The sequence below is a fragment of the Lycorma delicatula genome, chromosome 13 (assembly GCF_047948215.1).
Source record: "Lycorma delicatula isolate Av1 chromosome 13, ASM4794821v1, whole genome shotgun sequence".
In the NCBI taxonomy this organism is placed as follows: Eukaryota; Metazoa; Arthropoda; class Insecta; order Hemiptera; family Fulgoridae; genus Lycorma; species Lycorma delicatula.
Window position 1 is genome coordinate 24,473,929 of NC_134467.1, and position 25,679 is coordinate 24,499,607.

The 25,679-nt window shown below is 31.0% G+C and overlaps 1 protein-coding gene across 1 annotated transcript in view; it reads right to left on the minus strand.

Moving 5' to 3' along the window:
* LOC142334042 (5-hydroxytryptamine receptor-like) overlaps positions 1-25,679 on the minus strand; it is a 183,419-nt gene that overhangs the window by 150,057 nt on the left and 7,683 nt on the right. The window contains exon 2 of the mRNA XM_075381708.1: positions 23,546-23,631. Coding sequence (XP_075237823.1) covers positions 23,546-23,631 — 86 coding nt within the window. The remainder of the gene's footprint in view (positions 1-23,545; positions 23,632-25,679) is intronic.

Below are 25,679 nucleotides of genomic sequence, written 5' to 3' on the forward strand. Positions count from 1 at the left end.
GGCTGACGCAGATGACCGGAGAAAATCCAACCGGCAGAGTAAAGACGTTGGGAAACGTAGTAATCAATCGAATAAGCAAGAATTCTGCAATAAGTCTTTTAGATATCTTAGAGAGGCGCAAAAAACAAGTAAAGGCAAACTACAAAAGACTGGGGAGATACACAAACCAGGAAGAGAAAGTGAGAGAACAACCTATTCTACAATAGGCAGAAAGCTTTCTTTCTACTGGAATCTGGAAGATTCTCAAAAATCGTCAAAAACCCTCTCACTAAAGAATACATGCAGGGAAATATTATCGATCGACGAAGACTACGATGAGGCTGTGTTAATCAGGAACAAGATAGAGGCAAATTGAAAAATCTAAGTTATGCGGCCGGTGCAAGTCACCAAGGGCGATATCGAGAAAGAGGTTAAAAAACTGTGAACTGGAAAGCTCCAGGGCTGAATCAAATCCAAAAATACTGGATTAAAACCTTGAAGAGTACTCATCCGATCTTGGTTGAAGTTTTCTACTGAATCATCCAAAATTCTGAATTAATCCGAAAGATCTTATTGAGAGTATAACCTTCATGATACCGAAAGTTGTGAAAATCGAAAGCCCTGAGAAATACCGATTCATAACGTAACTTCTCAACTTTTCTTTACGGGAGACATGCATAAAAATTCAACCACCATTTAGCCAGAAATAATATATTAATCAAGAAACAGAAAAGATGCCGAGCAGATGCCAAAGTTGTAAAAAGCAGCTGGGAATTGACTCCACCATAATGAACTATGCCTGAAGAAAACAGCAAAATCTGTGTATCGTATAAACAGATTAAAGGAAATATTTCGATAGCATTCCTGATACATGGCTTACCTAAGTTTTACGCAGTTATAAAATAGTAGCAAGAAACCTAATAAAAATGTGTTTTCCGTTACTAAATTATTCTGTTTTACGTTGGATATCATCAAAAATACTGGATATACCAGTTCTGGGGACCTATTTTGTTTGATTTTCCAGATCAAACTATTAAGTTTATCTCTTATATAATACCTAAAAGATTTCACTGTGACTTCGTTACACCAAGGGAACTGAAATCCGGGTGAAATTTTTCACTAGCTGTAACTATACAGAGTGTTTCATATAAAACGCAACCCATCAATCACTCATCCATGAAATTTCAAAAGCCAAGCTAACTCCCCTACTCGTTACTGAAATGGACTCGTCCAACATCTGAACATCGCGGCGACGCAATAGAACACTACCGATAGTAACAACAATGCAATCGTAACGTTCAGTGTTTTGCTAGAGATAAGACGGTGTTTTCGCTAGACGAACGTGTTTTCATTGTCGAGTCGTACTTCAGTACGAAATCAGTGGTTGCAGTGCAAGATTTGTTTCGCCATAAGTACCCAGGTAAACCAGCTCCTAACAAAACATCAGTATTAAGGTTAGTCGCAAAATTTAGAGAGACCGGTTCTGTTAATAACAAGGAACACAAAAGATCTGCGTCAGTGTTGAATACAGATACAGTCGCTGAAATCAAAGACCGATTACTAGCCTTGCCAAATAAATCGATCAGACGTTTGTCTGCTGAAATTAATTTGTCTAAATCAACCGTTCGTCGGCGACTAAACGATTACAATTACGACCTTATCGCATTCAAACAGTTCATCAACTTCTTGAGCCCGACAAAAACGGCTACAATATTGCCAACGGTTCCGTCGATTTCTGCGTGAGGAAATTGAGGTCATGGATTCGTTATTTTTTACAGATGAAGCACGGTTTCATTCGGACGGCTACGTAAACAGCCAAAAAAGTAGAATTTGGAGCGCTGAAAATCCCCACGTTTATCAGGAAAAACAATTACACCCTTAGAAGTCGGGCGTGTGATGCGCGATATCGCAGAATATTTTATTTCAGTTCATCGCACTCTTGGAAAAGGAAGACAGACACTGCTGGCTACAACATGACGGTGCGACATCGCAGTACGCAGGTTCAACTTTTGATTTCGTCGAGGAATTCTTTTGTAATCGTGTTATCGGTCGAGGCTTTTGGCCACTAAGATCACCAGATTTGACTGCAGCGGATTTTTTTCTACGAGGTTACCTCAAAGAAAAATGCTACAGCAACAAACCATGAACACTTGAACGATTGAAAGTCAATATTGAACAAGCTGTATTAAATATCCAGCCACAAACTTTGAAAAAAGTTGCAAGAAACGCTGTAAAAAGAATTGAAGCTTGTATTCAAGAAGATGGCGGCCACTTCCAACATTTACTTTAAATGTAAGGTAATGGATGGTAATAATAAAAATTACATTTACATTTACACATGCCTTTTTATTATTTCAATACCTACCAATATAAGGCTGGGTTGCGTTTTATATAGGACACTGTGTATAATGAAGCGTATGCGGACATACGTTGGTATGAATTTTTTCCTAATTCAAGATTTAGAATCGATTCACAAATTATTTCCGTTTCCTCCTGAATTACTCTATATATTTTCGTATCTCTCGATGAAACGAAATGAATTTCATGATATGTTCTCTAAGTGAAAATAAAGTAAGAAGTGTTTATAAATATAAGTCCGTAAAAACGCTACGTTTTCGAGTTATATCTTGTAAAAAATAGTATCCTAATTTACGCTCTTTTCAAGGTAAAATTAAACCTTAGTGAATTCCCTGGAACCTAAGAAGTATATTTGATGCTATAATACGATATTTGGTTTACAAATTAATTAAAACAAGTGGTAGAACTACATCTCTATTAATTATTGAGAAAATTATTGTAAAACAAAAAAAAATCTTTTTGGAAAATACATTTTTATTAGATGTCGTTGATAAGAAAAAAATTACATTTTTTAGGAATTCCAATTCTGAGAAAAACAATGAACGTAAGTACTGTTAACTGAACAAGAAAAATATTTAAATAAATTTAACTTACAAAAAACAAAATTGATCGGAAAGGGCAAAAAATTATAAATAACATTTTTTATTTTAAAAAACTCGAATACTATGCCTTTATGATCTATGTTTATATTAACTACTGTTTACTTTCACTTGCAAAATATGTCTGAAATTATTTCAATTTGTTCGCAAGGTAAAATTTAATTACTTTTCATATCAAATTAATTTTAGTTTGAATATTATAGAAAATGAAACAACGGTGAGAAATTGATTTACAGAAATCTAATACTTGATTGTTTATACGGTTTACTAGGTAATTGGATATTCAAAATTTTATAAATCGTGTAATTATTACTTTTATTTTTCATTTAAACTAATTTCTGAAACAAAATTGTTAAATTTTTTTTATAATTATTTGCTATATGTTTTTACCATATTAAATAATAATTTTATGAAGTTATACATTTATTACATACAGTAAAGTATACCAAAGCATACTCTTAATTCCAGATAATTTTATATAGACTGTAAAATCTGTTCACCGTACTGATAAAAATACCAGGAACAAAAATACATTTTTTTAAATGTCAGCTGAATATTATCGTAGCATGTATTTTTTAAAAATACTACTGTAACAAGGCAATAAAGTAATGAAGGAATACTGAAAAAAAAACAAACAATTCGAAAAAAACTGCATTATTTTGTATATTTTAATTTTTTGTTTGCTGCAGTAATGTTTTTATTTTTTTTTATTCATGTTGTTATATATGTTTATGTTCTTTTTTTTTTTCTTTCCGTAGCGGAGGAAAAAGCTCTGCCAGCCACCGTCAGGGCCCGCACTGACAGCATGTTTGTGTTTTTATGCTGTTATATATTTATATTTATTTTTAATTATATTGTTTTTTACTTTCCCGACTAGAGCGATATATGCTGCTATATAAAGAGAAACTACGTAATAGAAAGGTCTTTTTTAAGTTTTGTGCCTTAAAGAGACATCTAAAAAAGAATTATTTAAATAAATCGTAAATAACCGGCGGAAAAAATTCTGTTTCAATGCTCTGAATTCCAAAAAAAAAAAAAAAATCAATTTTTGTCAGACAGACGTTTGTGTCCTTCGACTCTGGACCCCGTAGATCGATTTTCTTCAAATTTGATATACATGTACCAAGATATTCAGTACTAAGGACAAAGATAGTAGTATCTTCGGGTAGGGAAAGAATGTATCAAATTTTTACGAAAAATGGAAAAATAATAGGGGGGTGAATAGAATGAAAAAAATGTGATGTTGACACCACATGACTTCCTTGTACGCTTACTAAACTAAATATACACATTTTTAGCACAAGCTAAACGAGCCTTCAGTAAGAAATATAATTTTTTTACATCAAAAATTAATTTAAATGTCAGGAAGAGATTTTTGAAAGTGTATGTTTGGAATGTCGCTTTATTATTTAGTGAAACTTGGACGATCGGAGGATCTGAGAAGAAAAGATTAGAAGCTTTTGAAATGCGGTGCTATAGGAGAATGTTAAAAATCAGACGGGTGGATAAAGTGACAAATGAAGATGTATTGCGGCAAATAGATGAAGAAAGAAGCATTTGGAAAAATATAGTTAAAAGAAGAGACAGACTTATAGGCCACATACTGGTCGTTTTAATATTGGAAGGACAGGTAGAAGGGAAAAATTGTGTAGGCAGGCCACGTTTGGAATATGTAAAAAAAATTGTTAGGGATGTAGGATGTAGAGGGTATACTGAAATTAAACGACTAGCACTAGATAGGGAATCTTGGAGAGCTGGATCAAACCAGTCAAATGACTGAAGACAAAAAAAAAAACACATTTTAAAAAAAATGAAAAGTGGTAAAATTTTATTTCATTAATAACTACTGATATATATATATATATTTTTTGTTATTACTAAATTATTATTTATTATAAAACTTTATTACAATCACAAAACTTATTAATAAATCAATTTATTTAAATTAAAAAAAAAGTTAAATAAAAAAGGAGATGAAGTCTGATTCGAACCGATGTGCCTTCCCATTGTAAGATTCAAATACTTCATTAATTAAAATTTTATTTGTCTGTAACTCTGGAACCAATGAAAATAAGTACCACTTATGATATATAGGGAGTCCGACAAGGATGTTCTCTATCTCCGTTACTTTTTAATCTTTACATGGAACTAGCAGTTAATGATGTTAAAGAACAATTTAGATTCGGAGTAACAGTACAAGGTAAAAAGATAAAGATGCTACGATTTGCTGATGATGTAGTAATTCTAGCCGAGAGTAAAAAGGATTTAGAAGAAACAATGAACGGCATAGATGAAGTCCTACGCAAGAACTATCGCATGAAAATAAACAAGAACAAAACAAAAGTAATGAAATGTAGTAGAAATAACAAAGATGGACCACTGAATTTGAAAATAGGAGGAGAAAAGATTATGGAGGTAGAAGAATTTTGTTATTTGGGAAGTAGAATTACTAAAGATGGACGAAGCAGGAGCGATATAAAATGCCGAATAGCAGAAGCTAAACGAGCCTTCAGTAAGAAATATAATCTGTTTACATCAAAAATTAATTTAAATGTCAGGAAAAGATTTTAAAAGTATATGGTTGGCGTGTTGCTTTATATGGAAGTGAAACTTGGACAATCGGAGTATCTGAGAAGAAAAGGTTAGAAGCTTTTGAAATGTGGTGCTATAGGAGAATGTTAAAAATCAGATGGGTGGATAAAGTGACAAATGAGGAGGTATTGCGGCAAATAGATGAAGAAAGAAGCATTTGGAAAAATATAGTTAAAAGAAGAGACAGACTTATAGGCCACATACTAAGGCATCCTGGAATAGTCGCTTTAATTTTGGAAGGACAGGTAGAAGGGAAAAATTGTGTAGGCAGGCCACGTTTGGAATATGTAAAACAAATTGTTAGGGATGTAGGATGTAGAGGGTATACTGAAATGAAACGACTAGCACTAGACAGGGAATCTTGGAGAGCTGCATCAAACCAGTCAAATGACTGAAGACAAAAAAAAAATGATATATAGTTGGAAAGCTCTCAATGAGGGCTTATTACGACAGTTAAGAAAAAGTCCAAAATCCCCAAAAAATTGAATTTTGGGTTATTTTGGAAACTTTTGGTCCTGTTGATTGCAATCAATATGGGAAGTGCACAACTAGATGTTACAACAGTCCTAAATCCAAATTTCAACATCCTATGGGTAATCGTTTTTGAGTTATGCGAGATACATACGTACAGACGTCATGCCGTAACTAGTCAAAATGGATTCAGGGATGGTCAAAATTGATATTTCCGTGGAAATCTAAAAACCGAGATTTTGGGGATTTCAATACACCCTTTACTTCGTACAAGGAAGTAAAATTCTCAAATCTTTACTGGTGAACTTCAGCAAAACGTTTTCTTACAAAAATTGAAGGTTTTTTTTTATAAACATCAACAATTAAAACATTTTTTTTATTATTCATCCCTTCCCCAAAAAATTACTAGGCATATATTTTTCTTCTTTTATATTTATCTTGCTTCAGAAAATTAGTTAATGAGAGTTTTTGAAGTGAAAACTTCTTTAGGCGCGTTGTGTCAGAATTATTTGTACATACGAATTACATGGGGAAAAAAATCGCTGACTCGTAATCAAAATCTGTAACGTACCGCAAGACGCTAAGCATATATATATATATATATATGAAAGGAAAAAAAATCATAGAGTGAGAATTTTTTTTTTTTGTCTTCAGTCATTTGACTGGTTTGATGCAGCTCTCCAAGATTCCCTATCTAGTGCTAGTCGTATCATTTCAGTATACCCTCTACATACTACATCCCTAACAATTTGTTTTACATATTCCAAACGTGGCCTGCCTACACAATTTTTTCCTTCTACCTGTCCTTCCAATATTAAAGCGACTATTCCAGGATGGCTTAGTATGTGGCCTATAAGTCTGTCTCTTCTTTTAACTATATTTTTCCAAATGCTTCTTTCTTCATCTATTTGCGGCAACACCTCTTCATTTGTCACTTTATCCACCCATCTGATTTTTAACATTCTCCTATAGCACCGCATTTCAAAAGCTTCTAATCTTTTCTTCTCAGATACTCCGATCGTCCAAGTTTCACATCCATATAAAGCGACACTCCAAACATACAGTTTCAAAAATCTTTTCCTGACATTTAAATTAATTTTTGATGTAAACAAATTATATTTCTTACTGAAGGCTCGTTTCGCTTGTGCTATTCGGCATTTTATATCGCTCCTGCTTCGTCTATCTTTAGTAATTCTACTTCCCAAATAACAAAATTCTTCTACCTCCATAATCTTTTCTCCTCCTATTTTCACATTCACTGGTCCATCTTTGTTATTTCTACTACATTTCATTACTTTTGTTTTGTTCTTGTTTATTTTCATGCGATAGTTCTTGCATAGGACTTCATCTATGCCGTTCATTGTTTCTTCTAAATCCTTTTTACACTCGGCTAGAATTACTATATCATCAGCAAATCGTAGCACCTTTATCTTTTCACCTTGTACTGTTACTCCGAATCTAAATTGTTCTTTAGAGTGAGAATATATATACGCATATATGAGTGTAGTTGCAGAGGATGGGAGGCGGGAGAAAAAACTGCCGGTGATTCGCAATAATTCTCCCTCTCTATCGTTCATAATAATAAAAAAAAAATAATTGTTTAAATTTTGAGTAAGTGTAACATATTATAATATTTTTTTATTGAGTTTGGATAACACATGTGAAGATTTTCAATATTTATATGCATTAAAAAATTAATAACCTAGAAAATATTTTCGGTAAAGATTGCTGTTTATTGTTAAAAAATTACTTTATATGAAATATTTTGGTCCTGCAATTCTGCGGGGGCGAATTTTGCTTGCGCTTGTATCCCGAGAACGGTGACCGCATGGAACTAGGACCTATCGTTCCGGGTCAACGCAACACATTCGTTTAAAAATTAATTTAAAGACTTTCAAAATCGCCTTAAAAATGCCCTACGACGCACCGTTTTCGAGATACGCCCTTTTTTTTTATTTAACGAAAGATATGTCTGAGAAATCCCATTTCTTATGTAAAATATAAATAAAATAACATCAGCTATCAATAATTAGCTATTACAACTATAAAAAAAAAAAATCCACAAAAACAAGCTTTCTCTGAAAGTAATGATGACTGATTGATGCAGAAAATCATTGTAAATTTACAGCGTCAACTGAGTAGCTGTTATATTATTAAAACCGACAATTATTTTGAAGTTTGAATCGTAAATAATGATCAATGATACACACATATCGCTGAAAGTAATGATGACCTACATCGTCATCATAAATTTAAAATTAATCATGCTGTTTGCAGTTAAAACATATGTTTTCTATGAATTTTTCAACATTTGAATACACATTCAACATTGACAATAGCCGTTCTTTAATGTGTTCGAAAAAAGCCGTGAAAAGACGTGTGGTGGTTCAATAGTAAATTTTCTTTGTTGTAATTTTGAAGCCATTTCAAACCCGTGTTTTACTACATATTTTGCAGTAAATTCACTCTTTCAGCGTGAAAATTCAACTACAATCAGGGGATAATCGTGGAAAAAACACGTTCAAATTGTGCGTCAAATTGGTTCTAAGAGGTCAAAGGTTAAAGTGGCTATTGAATGTAAACATTATATGCTATTTGTAATATATATTAATTCGAAAAGATTGCAATTCCATACAAGTTTTCACTTCGGTCGTGCGGTCTTAAGTACACATATATTTTTTTTATTTGCTTTAAAATTACTATAAATGTTTTTGCTCATTCCATTCCAATAGACTGTGGTAAGAAAAATCATTTTTAAAATTTATTTAAATTTAAATCCATATCTAAAATTATTCATTGCATTTATAATGTAAAAAATCGTCGTTATTCTTTGATAGCTTTTACTCATTAGTGTTTCTTGAGAAAAAAAATTTTCACCCCTTCCTAAAAAATTGTAACTTTTTTATTTAGTATTATGGATGTCTTTAAATCTTTAAAAAAAATTAAAATCTCCTATTTCATAGTTATTATTACCTGTTAGGATTTTCTTAAAAATTAATTTTTCCCTAATGCTTCCACTTGATTTTGAGAGCCCCGAAAATTAAAAAAAAAAAAAAAATTGCAATTTCAATTTTTTAATGCTCAAAATTATTTTATTAAACAATAAAATATTTAATGTAATTTAATTAACTGTCCCTACATGGATCCCAAACATCTATAAAGAATCAAAAATATATTTTTCTAATTTCGATTTTAATTTATTTAATAGTGAATATTTTAATCATTACAAAAGTCTCTCCCATGATCCCCCAAATTTTTGAAAAGTTAAAAACATATTTTTTGAAATTGTGATGCCAACATATTAATAAAGATTTTGGTTATCGTTTTATTTTGTTGAATATTTTTGCTTCAAACATTAAAGTTTAAAAATTAATTACGTAACTTGATGGACAGTGCAGAATTAAGTTATGCCATCCATTTCAGGCTTTTTCTAAAGGGGGGAGAGGGAAAAAATTAAATATAATTTAAATAAATATATATAAACAGTACATTGAGATGGATGAAACGATTTATAACATTTTTTCCCGTATATAAATATAAAAAAAAGTATAATAAATACAATAAAAAAAAATTAAAATGAAATAAATTAATGACGTCAAATGATCTAATCATACATAAATATATCTAGGATACATAAAATATGAAATAGTAATATATTCTACGTATTGTAAAACAATATGTCAAAAAATTGGTTTTAAAGTGATTGAAATTGTATGGTTAATAGAAGTGTTTAGTACAATCAGGTTAGATTAAATTATATCATGGTTTAGAAGTTAAATTATTATGATAGAGAAGTACGCGTGTATACTATGTAATAAACAAGATTTGATCTAAAGGTTACGTGATATAATATATTACATATAATATTAATTATACGTGTGTGTGTATAAATATATATGTTTGTGTGTGAAATGTAATATATAGATTGTTTTGCAGTATGGTATGGGTGATATAAACTAGAAGAGTTGGAGTGGGGGATATACGACAGACAACACGTAGGTAAGAGTTAATACTAGCATAGTATACAACTAAATCTATTGTGACATATTCAGTAAGCACGTATACAAATACACACGCATACATTTACATATATGCAAAGTAATGGTGTGTGTGTGTGCGCGGGCGCGTTTATTCGCTCATTAAATGCGTACAAATAGTAAGGGATTTATGCAACTACGGATGCGTGTATGGATACGTTATTCAAATGGCATTGCATATTATTAGGATGATAGTCACACGTGCTTGTAAACCCTTTATACTTATTGTAGTTAATTCATTGTACATAACGGTTAATTACATAGCTCTGTAGTTGGCCATATAATCAATTTACACACACACACCTATATAAATAAAAATGTAAATGTTCGTTAGTTCGAAATCTTATATCTCCGTAGGTTCTTCACCGTTCTTCACGTTGCATTCGAATACGCGCGTTTTTAAATGCCTACTATTTATATTTCTTTTTCCTGTTTAGCCTCTGGTAATTACCTTTCAGATAATACTTCAGAGGATGATATGTATGAGTATAAATGAAGTGTAGTCTAGTAGATTAATGTGATTAATTGTGAAACCCAACCACCAAAGAACACCGGTATCCACGATCTAGTATACAAAACCGTGTGAAAATAACTGCCTTTACTAGAACTTGAACGCTGGAACTCTCGACTTCCAAATCAGCTGATTTGGGAAGACGCGTTCACCACTAGACCAACCCGGTGGGATAGTATTTATATATTTAAGATGTCACAACTGTGACAGGTAAAAACATGCTTTTTTTTTAAGAACAGCGCTGTTTGTTGGACGTAAAAGCAACACACGGTATACTAAATATTTTACGATTCAATTTCAATAATTCCGATATGTGTATCCGCTACAGACTAGAAAACTACTGGACCGATTTACGTGCGGAGAAAAAGGGAGAAAGGGAAAAATCGGAAAAGAGAAAAATGAAAGGAGAAAATGTAAAGAGGAAAGAGGAACAAGGAAAGGGGAAATAGAGAAAGGAAATGTAAAGGGGTAGGAAAAGGGGAAATTGGGAAAGGGAATATGGTAAAAATGAAAATGGGGAAAACGGAAAAAGGGTACGTAAAAGGGAATAAAGGTAAAAGGGAAAGGTTACATTTTATGAAGTTCCGTAATGTTCATTTTGTTAATGTTTTATCAGACTTTCAATCGTTTTCTTTTAGTCTATATATATATATATATATATATATATATATACATACTAAAATTTAGCAATAGAGAAGCATTGCTGGGTCGGCTAGTGTATATATATTGTGTGTGTAGGTGTTTTTTATTTTAACTACTAACAATTTCAGGAATAGGTAGAAAAGTTTTTCTTTAAATTTAAATCCTTTCTTCTCTGCTCCTTAAAATATTTATACCTTGCGATACCTTTAAAATGAAGTTTGGTTTACATATTTCCCTTTAGTAAAATGAAAAAACAAAAATATATATATAAATGAACAAAAAATATAGATAAATAAATGATTCCAAATTTCATTGCAACTTCAGATTAAGGTTTAGGTGGAGATCGCAGACTGAGGAGATGATTATATAAAAAAAAAAAATAAGAAAAAAAAAGTTCATGTAAACATAGTTCAGAAAAAGATTCATTAGCGAGTTTTGGATCAAGTGACATTTAACCCTAATTTCTGCTCCCTCTGTGAAATTAAACCGTACTAAAATTCTTGAAGTAAAATGTAGGGGTAAATTTGATACTTAATTTTTTTTTTTTTTGTCTTCAGTCATTTGACTGGTTTGATGCAGCTCTCCAAGATTCCCTATCTAGTGCTAGTCGTTTCATTTCAGTATACCCTCTACATCCTACATCCCTAACAATTTGTTTTACATATTCCAAAAGTGGCCTGCCTACACAATTTTTTCCTTCTACCTGTCCTTCCAATATTAAAGCGACTATTCCAGGATGCCTTAGTATGTGGCCTATAAGTCTGTCTCTTCTTTTAACTATATTTTTCCAAATGCTTCTTTCTTCATCTATTTGCCGCAATACCTCTTCATTTGTCACTTTATCCACCCATCTGATTTTTAACATTCGCCTATAGCACCGCATTTCAAAAGCTTCTAATCTTTTCTTCTCAGATACTCCGATCGTCCAAGTTTCACTTCCATATAGAGCGACACTCCAAACATATACTTTCAAAAATCTTTTCCTGACATTTAAATTAATTTTTGATGTAATCAAATTATATTTCTTACTGAAGGCTCGTTTCACTTGTGCTATTCGGCATTTTATATCGCTCCTGCTTCGTCTATCTTTAGTAATTCTACTTCCCAAATAACAAAATTCTTCTACCTCCATAATCTTAATTATAATTTTTGATCTAAGAAATTGAATAAAAGTTATCCCAGAACTTTATTTCACTTAAATTTTTAAGAAAAATGGGATAAAACTTTTATCGTAAAAAAACACTTTTTTAGGTCTGGAATAAAATAACTTTGTTAATTTTCAAATAAACAAATAAAAATCTCTAACTTTGTAGAGAATCTAAAAATGAGAAAATTAATATAAATAACTAATAAAATTAAATACAAATTTGAGAAATTCAACTTTAATTGGAAACAAAACACAAATTCGATCGTAAAAGTGATACGATTTTAAACAGAACAATTTTCAACACTGTTTGAACAACATAATGCTAATTAAAACAAACAGAAACCTTATCAAAAGAGAAAAAAAGGTAAAAAAATAGATTTAAAAAATAAAAATCATATACTTTTCGGTTTTATTCTAAAATTTATTTAAATATCAAAATAATTAGTTGATAAAGCTACAAAAATTTCTTCGAAGAAGTTGCTGAATTTGGCTCAATTGTGTTCAATGCATAGTTCAACTTGGTGAATGTATGCTAGCAGGTCACGTCTAATAGCCTCATTATTATTCCTAATAGCACCTTCATCTTCTATTATATGATGTTTCAATTCTTCTTGTGTGCCAATACGAGCGGAATAGATTAACGACTTCATACAACCCGAAAGGAAATATCCCTTTTGGCACGCCAAAAGATCCCTTTTTGGCGGAGATAGATTTCACCGGTGCTAAGAAGCGGATAAAAGAGATTTCCACCTTGCAATGGTTGCATGTGAAACAAAGTATTACATGTTTAGCATATGTTAGGTCCCTTCTTAAAATTTCAGCGAAATTTTGTTCATCCCTTGTCGTAAGGGTTGGTCATATCAATAATTGTTTCAGACAAAAGTTTTTAGTAATATTTAGAGGACTAACGACCACTTTAACCTCGATACTGTGCCTATTAAGGGAGGTGTGATTCTTTTTTTCTTTAAAACCTCATTTTTTCAACCCCCTGGACCAATGGTTGGTGATATAAAAAAAAATTACTTTTTTTCCGATATAAAACCGATTCGATATATTACTTAATAAGAAAGTTATAGAGATATTTTGTTTTTTCGAAAAAGCTCCCCCATTTCCACCTCCATGGTACGATTTTTCCCACCATGGTTCTCGTTCGACCTTAACGAGGTCGAACGAGAACCATGGTGAGATTTTGGGTCGTTATATTTTATGTATCAAGTGATTGGTGCAAAATTATGGCAGTTATAGTGTCCATAAAAAGTGAAATATATATATATATATATAAACTTTTGAGCTGGCTGTGGTTTTGGGGTCTGGGGTATATGAAAAACGAAGATATGTCGAAAATTTCCGGAAGTCGAATCATGGTATCCATTACAATAGACAGATTTTTTTATGAAATTCACCTAAAAGTTCGCTGTCCTGAGATGAAGATATCGAAGTAGACATTTTACTGGTCAGTTTCGACCAATCCGATACTTTATAATTGTTATTTAATGATTCATCATATCATGACAGTACTGAGCAGGTACGCCATCATTGAAAACCATTTCTGTACCCTATCTGCAAGTGAAATATCTTCCAAGTGTTCCATCAGATTTTTTTTACAAAAAAATGTAAGTACCGCTCTTCAATGAGCCTTATTGGTAAGAGAAAACAGACTATGAGATTATCTTTCAGAAGATCTCATCACATATTAATTGAAAAAGTGTGGTGGATGACTTGTAGCAGTCTCAACGGGATTTTCTTCTGCCAAAGTATGACATATTCATCCCGAAGACCACACCACACATCAAAAGAAAATGTGTGTTGGAAATGACTTGTAGCAGTCTCATAGGGATTTTATTCTGTACAAATATTAGTGTTTCGATGATTTACAATGAAAGTTTTTGTCAAACAGGATCAGTAATTAGAATATTACCAAGGAAATCAGGTTGATGCTCACATTTTCTAATTAACCATCGACGGAATTTCATCAAAATGTATTGGTAGTAACTATTGTGCACGTGTTATAAAGGATGGGTATATTTATTGCTTCCGTAAGGTTCGCTACACATTTTGATTGTAAAACGTGAAAGCGGTGACAACCTTTTGGTACTTAAGATGAGAGATAATTGTACCGCATTCAATATTGCTTCTTCAACGTTGGCATTTCTCACAAAACGTTCATGACGAGCATCGAATCGTTATGGTTTAAGAATACTTGTTTCGCGAACTCGTCTCTCCAACTCCTTTTTCCTGTTTAGCCTCCGGAAATTAGCATTCAGATAATACTTCAGAGGATGATATGTATGAGTGTAAATGAAGTGTAAAAAAAGAAGTGTAATCTTGTACATTCTCAGTTCAACCATTCCTGAGATGTATGGTCACTTAAAACCCAACCACCAAAGAAAACCGCTATCCACGATCTAGTATTCAAATCTGTATAAAAGTTACTGCCTTTATAGGACTTGAACCCTGGAACTCTCGACTTTCGAAATCAGCTGATTTGCGAAGGTGCGTTCACCACTAGACCAACCCGGTTGTCGAACTCGTCTCTCTAAAGCCTCAAATAATTTACGATGCGGTACTCTTCGATCTGGATTATTTTCTCAGTATTCACGCACAGCAGCAAAATCAATTTTTATTCACTTTATCATAAATTAACAATATATCCGTCAACTATCCAAATAAAACATATTTATAGTATCACCTTTTGTGAATGACTGACTAAAAAATAATACCACAAACACCGCTCGAATGAATATTCAGGTGTTATTGCCAACCTATGAAAAAATCAAAATCTTAATATGTTTTCAAAGGATATTTTTTTAAATTTTATTTTATAATTTTTAACATTTATATGTAAATTATTCTGTTTAAAATCGTATCACTTTACCAAAACAGTTTATAATTATAGTTGAAATTCTCAAATTTGTGTCTAATTTTAATTGACGTTATTCACAAGAATTTTCTAAGAATTAAATTGTCTATAAAGTTAACTAGAAATTTCTATTTTATTGGTAAATTAACAAATTTATTTTATTCCAAACCTGAAAAAGTGTATTTTCTGACAAAAAAGTTTCTTGTTTCACCCTATTTTTCTTAAAACCTAAAAAGATAGAGGTTTGGGATAAATTTTATTCAATTTTTTTTTATCAAAGTTCCTAAGGAAGCATCATACTTACCCCTCGATTGATACAAAAATAAATATTTCTCGTGCTGAAACTCGCTAATGAATTTGTTTCTGACCTTTTTGTTTAACCTCCGAGACCACCGTCAGAGGATAAGCTGAATGATTTGTAGTGTGTGTGGAAATGCTATGCCTGATCGGGATTCGAACCCAGGACTTCCGGATGAAAGGCCGAGACGCTACCACACGCGCTAGGAAGGCCGGTTTGTTTTCTGACCTATGTTCATATATATTTTAATAAACAACCAGGCAAATAAACTGTCAGACAAAGAAACAGATACAAGTACAAATTTTTGGCTTTATAAATATTTAAAGAAATATTAATATACTATATTTAATATCACTGATTAATATTTACTACGTAGTATATGGTTAAAATTAAATTAAGGCAATATTATTATTATTATTATCACGAATATTATAACTTACACCAAAGTCATGCTCAGATAATACGTATTATGTATGTTTGCATGGTGATATAATCTCTTTGTTGTCTACATAGAGGTTACGTATGTATGTACGTGTACAGAAATCTATAACAAAGAGGAAGGAAACAGTAGATACTTGATTAGTATTACTGGTGGGGAGGTTAACCCTTACACTATAGGAACAGTTGTTATCCAAATGTTATAAACCTTAAAGACATCAGATAATATTTGAAATGTAAATTACATTTATTAATAAAACAAACATGTTTACAATAATCAGTTAATTAACTGATCATGAACTAATCAATATAATTTAAAAAAAATTATATTATTTAATTATAATAGAAAAAAAGGTTAATTATTTATAAAAAATCACATTTTCATTAAGTTAAAGGAAAAAAAATATATTAAGCAACACAGAATCGATTTAATGAAAAAAATTTAAATTGGAGTACCTCAGGGTAACATTATGTCACCTAGATTATTACTATGTTGAAAATTTATAACCCAGTGCAACTTCAAGAGATGGGGCTGATAATAAATTGTTGAATACATTCTTAGTTTCCTATATATCCCCTAGGAGCTCATATTTCTTTTTCCTGTTTAGCCTCCGGGAATCACTGTCAGGTATTACTTCAGAGGATGATATGTATGAATGTAAGTGAAGTGTAGCCTTGAACAGTCTCAAGTCGACCATTTCTGAGGTGTATGGTTAATTGAAACCCAACCACCAACGAACACCGGTATCAACGATCTAGTGTATAAATCCGTTTAAAAGTAACTGCCTTGACTAGGATTTGAACGATGGAATTCTCGACTTCGAAATCAGCTGATTTGCGAAGATGCGTTCACCACTAAACTTTGACAAAGGAATTGGACATGAAAAATGTTTGTGCACAACGGGTCCCAAAAAACCTCACTGTTGAACAGAAAAACAACAGGGTGGAAGTGTGCCGCAATTTTCTAGGGTGAATTGAAAGTGTTCCTGATTTTCTAAATATTGTTATTATTGTGATGAATCTTGAATATCTGGGTACGATCCAGAAACAAGACGCCAGTGCAAGGAGTGGTACACTTCAAATTCACCACGTCCCAAAAAAACAAAAATAAGTCCATAAAGAGCGTTTACCTACAAGACAGATTTTAAATTAATATGTTTACCGAGAAATTCTTGAAAGTCTGCGGAAAAGAGTTACACGCGTGAGATCAGCCATAAAAGACAACTGGATGCTGAATTATGGCAATGCACCTTGTTACACTGCACTCTCAATTAATGAGTTTTTTGCAAAGAAAAACATTCCTGTAATTTCTCAACCACTTTATTCACCTGACTTGAGTCCCTGTGACTTTTTCCTATCCCCGAATTTAAAAAAAAAACACTTCAAAGGACACCATTTTTGAACAGTAGAAAATATTAAAAAAATGTAACCGACCATCTGAAAGATATTCCGGTTTCTGAGTTGCAAAACTGCTATGAGGAGTGGGAAAACGGTTTGAAGCGTTGCGTGGCTTCCAAGTGAACTATTTCGAAGGTGATAGAGTCCATGTATCATTGGATCGTATATAAAAAGTTTTTCTGAACCAGTTTCATTATTTGCACACACACACACACACACACACACACACACACACACACACACACACACACACACACACACACACACACACACACACACACACACACACACACACACATTCTCTAAGGATAGTTTGGAACTGTTTCAACATAACTGAAAGAAATTTTTGCGCCGCTTTATGACATCATTACTGACCAGAAACTAAAGAACAGTTAAGACAGTGGGTTGCTGACGGGAAAGCTGCACCAAAATAGAAGAAAACCGTTTTACCCGTAGGAAAGATGATAACCACTAGCTTTTTGGGTGCTCATGGCCTAGAAAATGGTAAAAGGATAACTGGGCTATTGTGTATCTTTATTTTATCGTCAAATGAAAAGAATTATTTTTGCAAAAGCTATAGGTGGGGCCGGTGTCGAGATATTTACGAAACAAATATACAAACCAGACTTTTTTATTCTATATATATATATATATATATATAAAAGGCAAGTTCGTATGTGTGTCCGCTAAAGACCAAAAAACTAATGGACCGATTTACGCGCAGGCAAAAGGGAAAAAGGGAAAAATAGAAAACGGGAAAATGGGGAAAAGGGAAAAAAGGAAACTGGGAGAGTAGTGAGGGAAAAGGGTGAAAGGGAAAAGTGGAAGGAGAATACGTGAAAGGTAAAAAAATTTGTGAAGTTTAGTTTTTTAATTTTTTTATCCAATTTTCAATTGTGTTCATTTAAACTCTCTCCCTCTGTCTCTCAATCTATCTCTCTCTCTCTCTCTCTCTCTCTCTCTATATATATATATATAAAAGGCATGTTCGTATGTGTGTCCGCTAAAGACCAAAAAACTAATGGACCGATTTACGCGCAGGCAAAAGGGAAAAAGGGGAAAATTGAAAACGGGAAAATGGGGAAAGGGGAAAAAAGGAAACTGGGAGAGTAGTGAGGGAAAAGGGTGAAAGGTAAAAGGGGAAGGAGAATACGTGAAAGGTAAAAAAATTTGTGAAGTTTAGTTTTTTAATTTTTTTATCCAATTTTCAATTGTATTCATTTAAACTCTATCTCTCAATCTCTCTCTCACTCTGTCTCTCTCTCTCTCTCTCTCTCTATATATATATATATATATATTAAAGGCATGTTCGTATGTGTGTCCGCTAAAGACCAAAAAACTAATGGACCGATTTACGCGCAGGCAAAAGGGAAAAAGGGGAAAATTGAAAACGGGAAAATGGGGATAGGGGAAAAGTAAACTGGGAGAGTAGTGAGGAAAAGGGGAAGGAGAATACGTGAAAGTTAAAATTTGTGAAGTTTAGTTTTTTAATTTTTTTTGTCAAATTTTCAATTGTGTTCATTTAAACTCTCTCCCTCTCTCGCTCACTCTCTCTCTCTCTCTCTCTCTCTCTCTCTCTATATATATATATATATATATATATATATAGATATAGATATAGCAGTAGCGAAGCATTGCCGGATCTGCTAGTTAATTTATATGTATATGTACAGAATGTTGTGGCTCAAAAATTTCCAAAATTACCACATCAATTTTACTGAAATTTAGATACGCTGTAGTAGTTTATCTGAAGTTATTCATGTGAAAATTTCATGACGATTGGTTTATTCGTTTTTGATTTACACTCAATTTAAGGTTAAAATTTTGAGGGCTTAAAAATCTCCAAAACTACTGAATAAATTTCATTGAAATTTAGATATACTGTAATAATATTTATGACTTTGTACATGTAAAAATTTGATGAATCGTTTTTGAATTATTCACAGTTTTATGTGGAAAAATTTGAGCTTGGCAAGCGTGATTCCTTATCGTGGTGTGAATAAGTACGTTGAAGTTATTTTATCTACTGTTAACAATATTAAATTTAAAAAAAAAAAACTTTAAAACCAAATTAAATTAACTAAATATCGATCTTTTGTGAAAAATTTTTTTTTTTAATTTAAATTAGTATTACATTTGACAAATTTAATTTCTTTGATATCATTTTTTATGTAGAAGCTATTTTAATAATTTTAACACCAAATTAATTATTTTGATAATATTGTTATTTTTTTCTAATTTTATCCTTGTTTAATTAATTTAATCCTTTAGGATTAAGTACTTTTTCATTTTAATCCCTAATTTACTGGATTAATTAATTAACTAATTCAATTAAACAAGAAAAGTTCTAAAGAAAAAAGTCTTTTGAATACGGAAAGAGATTATACTATACAAATTAGAAAGATGTACGTTAGGGTGAGTTCAGGCTTCAATTAAATTTAAAAAAAATAATAATAATAGTGATCATAGTTGAGAATAAAGTATTATACAAGCAGAAAATGAAGTCAATTTTCTTCAAAAATTTTCTTGTCTTTTTTTAATTTTTTCCCCTTTTCTCTTATCGTTTTTATCCCTCTTTTTTTTTAAAGATAATACAGAAACCTTTGTAAAATTATTTACGTCTAATATCATAAAATCGTTTCTTCTCTCTTAAACACTTTCTCACTATTTCTCTCTCCGTTTCTATCTCTTTCTCTTGACCTTTTTAATTTTATTCTTTTCCCCCAACCATCTAATACTTCTTATTCCTTGACACTGTAAAATATTAATTATTAATACATATTAATTGGACACTTTAACCCTAAATCATATTTCTATCCAATTTATTTCCTTTTAAGTTTTATTACTGTTATTATTAAATTAATTATTGTATTTTGTATACATTTCATAAGTATTAAAGTTAATTGAGTGTAATAGTTATAAAAAAAAAACCTATATAAACGTTTTGAAAATGATGCTTTGATTTTTTTTAATATCATGAGGTTTTTTTTTTTTTTATTAAATTTTAATCTATTTACAACATTATCTTATAAATATTTATTACACTTTATTATTTTTACCTTTAGCTTTCTTTTTCTTTAATAGTATTAAAAAAATATATTTTTCCTATCTCTTTTAATTCAATATGGTAATTTTTTTCTTTTTTTTTGGTTTACTTTCATTTATTTTACTTAAATACTGAATAAAATTTAAATGTATGTAAATAAAACTGTCTCGGATTTAAAAAAAAAATATATATAAAAAATGAAAGAGGTACATAACAGTTATAATGCAAACAAATTTATTATTATTATTATTTTTAAAGCTACTCAACTCATAATATAAATAAATGCAAATTCGTAATTTTTATTTAACAGTATATGATGTTACAGAAGTTATAATTAAACGAGAAAGTAATGTATATCGATTAAAAAATATCTAAAAAATATATATATATATATTTAATTTTAGTATCTTGTATTCTGAGTGTTAATAAAAAAAGTGTCAATAATTCAAGAGATATGGTCCTCCATATCGAAATAAAGAAAAACCTTTACATCAAAATATGTCCAAAAACGCTTAGTTCACCGGTTATCCGCTACTTTGAATTTTTAACATAAAAATGTATTTCTCAAAAATTGTTAATTGTATCATAATGAAATTTCATATACTACGAAGGTTATTTTTTTTTCAAGGTCCGATCGGTCGCGAAATAAAAACCCGCGCAAAAATCGGATGAACCTTTGCGCATATGTGTTGCGCAGCGTATTCTTTACTATGGCCTTCAATCACGCCGCGTCACTTCGTTTAGTTCTGAACACGCAGCTAGCACGTAAACAAGTTTACAACAATAGCATCTCACGCCAAGTGTGAAGTTCGTGCGGTAATTCGATTTTTTCGGCCTGAGAGGTATAATGCAGCTGAAATTCATCGACGAATAAGTAATGTGTACGGTGAAACTTCAGTGGATGTATTCTCATTCTCCTAGTAAACCAAAGAAGTTCAAGCGAATCTTCTCCAACAAAAAGTAAATGGCTACTGTGTTCTAGGACCGGAATGGAGTTCTCTTGGTGGAATTCATGGAACGTGGTACGACCGTCACTGGAGCCTCATACTGCGTGACTCTTCAACGTCTACGAAGGGCATTTCAGAATAAGCGGAGAGGAATGTTGTCATCAGGTATTGTCTTTTTCCATGACAATGCTCGGCCGCACACCGCAGCTGTAACAAAGAAGCTCCGCAGCGTTTTCGTTGGGAAGTGTTTGATCACCCACCATACAGCCCGGACTTGGCCCATCTGATTTTCAACTCTTTGCTCACATGAAACGCTAGCTAGGAGGACAACATTTTGGCACAGCCATCGAGCTGCAGACCAGCGTAGAAACATGGCTGAAAACACAGGCGGCTCCGTTCTATTACGATGGTATTGGAAAGTTGGTACCACGCTACGACAAATTTCTAAATCGCAGTGGCGACTACGTAGAGAAATAGCGTAACTATGTAAGTACTTGTTACAAATAAAATTTTTTTTATTTTCACTGTGGTTTTAATTTCGTGACCGATTGGACCTGGAAAACAAATAACCCTGGTACAAAGGTTTACTTGAATAAAAATAATGAACCTTATCTCTCAAATCATTTATAAATGACGGCCCTATAAACTTATTGTTAATATCATTGCAACCAATGATTTATTTAAATAACCGTAAACCGTTGGTTATTAGGAAAAAAAATCTTAAGCGATTTATGAAAAAGAAAATGACACATTATTTATGCAAATATATTAATAAATAAATAGATTCAATCGATTTTTCCAGGTCAAAAAACAGAATAATACCAAGTTTTTAATGCCTTAAAAATTTCAGTACGATCTCCTTTCACGGAAAGAAATGAAATCCGGACGAAATTTTTCGCTAGCCTTAACTCGATTATAAAACATTTTCACAAGTATGTTCATTTGCACTTTTTTCCTTATTTCAAGCTCTAGAACCAGTCCCCAAATTTTTTCCCTTTCCTGATGAATCATCTTGTCTGTGTGTGCGTGCGCGTGCGTGTATAAAAATATAAAATATCTCTATTGAGATTAAAAAAAAATCAACCTCCTTTAACTGTGTGAAAAGTAAATGCTATTTTTTATCTTTACTTGTTTGATAAATAGCTGAACTATTCCAAAAAATATTACAATAAATTAAAAAAATAATATTAAAACGTATAAGAAAGAAAAAAAAAACATTATGAAAAATAAGCTTTACCTTAATATTACTTCATTAACTAATTTTTAAAAACAAAATAATGAACGTAAAATTACGTCATGATTTTTTTGAAGTGTAAGATTGAACGTTATATTACGTCAGTAGATTTTATTTGTAATAACATAAGATTATAGCAATATTACATCAGGAATGACTTTTAATAAAATTAGACTGAAAATATAACGTCAGGAAGTAATTATAATATAAAATAAAATTAAACGTAATATTACGTAAAGGATGATATTTCTACAAGACTTAATATAAAATTAAATCATGGGTTGATTTTAGATAAAACATAAAATTAAATGTATTATTTCATCAGAAAATGATTTTGGAGAAAATATCATTACGTAAAGAGCTTTTATATGACAACATAAAATTTAACATAAAATTATATCAGGTTTCATTCTTATTATTAAATATGGTTGACCGTAATTTTTATGTTAGGAAGTGTCTTTTTATAAAATAAAATTGAACGGAATATTACGTCAAGAGATGATTTTTGGATAACATAAAAATAAACATATCTATGTGAGGGAAATAATTTTTTACCATATAAATTGAACGTAATATTACGTTATGGTGTTATTTTTTTCTAATAAATACAACGTAATATTACGTCAAGATATGATTTTTGGATAACATAGAAATAAACGTATAATTACGTGAGAGAAATAACTTTTTACAATATAAGTTGAACGTAATATTACGTTAGGGTGTGATTTTTTTTAATAAATATAACGTAATATTATGTCAAGAGATGATTTTTTGATAAAATAAAAATAAACGTATCATTACGTAGTGGGGAATAATTTTTTACAACATAAATTGAACGTAATATTACGTTAGGATGATAGTTTTTAAAATAAATTTAACGTAATATTACGTCAAGGATAGGAAAAAGGTAAAAAGTAACCTTAACCTATTATATTACAATAATATTACACTTAATAAGTTATAAATAAATAATAGAGGAAAAACTTACCAATAACTGTTATTAAAATCATAATTCCAAGAACGACAGATGTAACACCCATAAGTATAAAATCAGATAACGGTTCTTCCAATGTGCTATTAAATGTTTGTAATGTGGTAACATTATTATTGTTGTTATTATTATTATTATATTGAAATAACGTATTATTTTCATCCAAAAAGATTGATGTGTAATTATTGTTGTTATTATTATAATTATAATCATTGTTTATAATTTTCGTTATAATATAATTATTATTTGTAATTTTTTTAATATCATTATAATTTTTTATTAATTGGTTATTATTATTTTGATCATCATAATCAATTAAAGATGTTATAGTAGATGAATTTTCTATATTATTTAATATTACATTTTCAGCTTGATATAGTAACTGTTGTTCTTGATGCAACCTCCTTGCTAATATTGTTGATATATTATTTATTATAATACCCAATACTAATAATGTTCGACTTGTTTTCCAATAAAATGAAGGTTGTGTTGATAAAAATGATGAATTTTTTATTGTTGTTGTAGGAGTATTATGTTTAAATAATTTTTCATCACCTTCATCATCCCTTTTATTTTTATTATTATGATAATTATCTTCGTCTAAGCTAATGATACACTTTTTCACTTCAGCCATATCATGGTAGTAGATAATGTACTGTTATTACAGTCTTCATATCTGTAAAAAAAAAAAACAAAACAAAGAATTCAAAATTCATTTTAAATATTAAAAAATATTGTTAACAAGACCGGTTGTATAAAGGACCTGAGTAAGGAAATTCCAACTAATTAAGAAGAAAGTAGTAGAAAATATAATAATGAAAGTAATTCAGAAGGGGGCTAAAAGGCTAACAGGTCCATTTAACAATCGTGATTTGTAATACTGCCCGTTGACACACCTAAATAGTTGTTCTTCCGTAAGAAGAGTTACCGGACCCGGGTTAGGAATGCATGGGAAACTGAAAGGGCTCGGTCGATCGTTCTCCCGATCGACTTAGGTCTGGTCCTGTAGGTCAAGAGGATAGGAGTATAAATACTCCGGGGAAGACGACTTGAATCAGTTATAAGCGAGGAGTTATTATTAGGAGTTGAAGCAAGAATTCTACGAGGTCAGTAAAGGAACGAATTTCTAGTGCGTACACGTTTGAGCGATTACGTTGACGTCACAAGTAATTCCAGTACATTAAAACAAGAAATGGTTCGGTGAGTCACTGTTAGATTATAAGTGAAAGAAATAATTTACTAAATATCATTCATAAATTGTTAGGGTAGTTTTATTTGTGAACAGCAAAAGTATTTGCAGTAAAAGAACTTTACTTGTATTATCTATTGTACTATTATTGTTAATACAAGAGTAGTGTGGTTAAAAGTGTTAATATTAGCGGTCATACTAACGAATTTTTTTTAATGGGACTGAATTTTTGTTTTCAATATTTAATTAACTATCTATAAATAAATCCTGAAGATTATTTAAATTCTATTTTGTATGAAATCACCGCTTCTTATTATTATTATTGTTTGATGTAGTTATTATTCTGTTTTCTATTGTTTATTTTTATTATTATTAATTTGTCTTGTTTAACTTGATGTTCTTAAAGTAATAAATTGTAATTATATAAACATTTTCAATTGTCAATTTCTAAAAATCCTGTTCAAGCCGCGAACACGCGGCAATATATATATATATATATATATATATCTTGTGTCAATTTATTCATTATTTAAATTTGATGTAGATTTCCGTGGCGGAGTGATAGTGTCTCGTCCTTTTATCCTGAGATCCCGTGTTCAATCCCAGTGAGTCGTGACATTTAAAAAAAATAATAATTTGGTTTATTGGGGGTGGAGTACTGGGTTGCCATAGATATTGTTATTAACAAAAATTATAGTAAAAACTAAACGAAAAAAAGAAGATAGTGAAATTCAGTGCATTTAAAAAAAAACTGACAACACTGTTATAGGGCTTTCCTTTCATGTATGGCTTTCACACACTACTTAATTTAAAATATTTATCAAATTTATATAAATATAATATTTTTTATTTATTCACTTCAATTATTCTAATTTAAGGGCGCGCGCATATAGTATTTCATTCGCGCAGGTATGGTGGTACTAGTGGCCACTTTTAAATAGA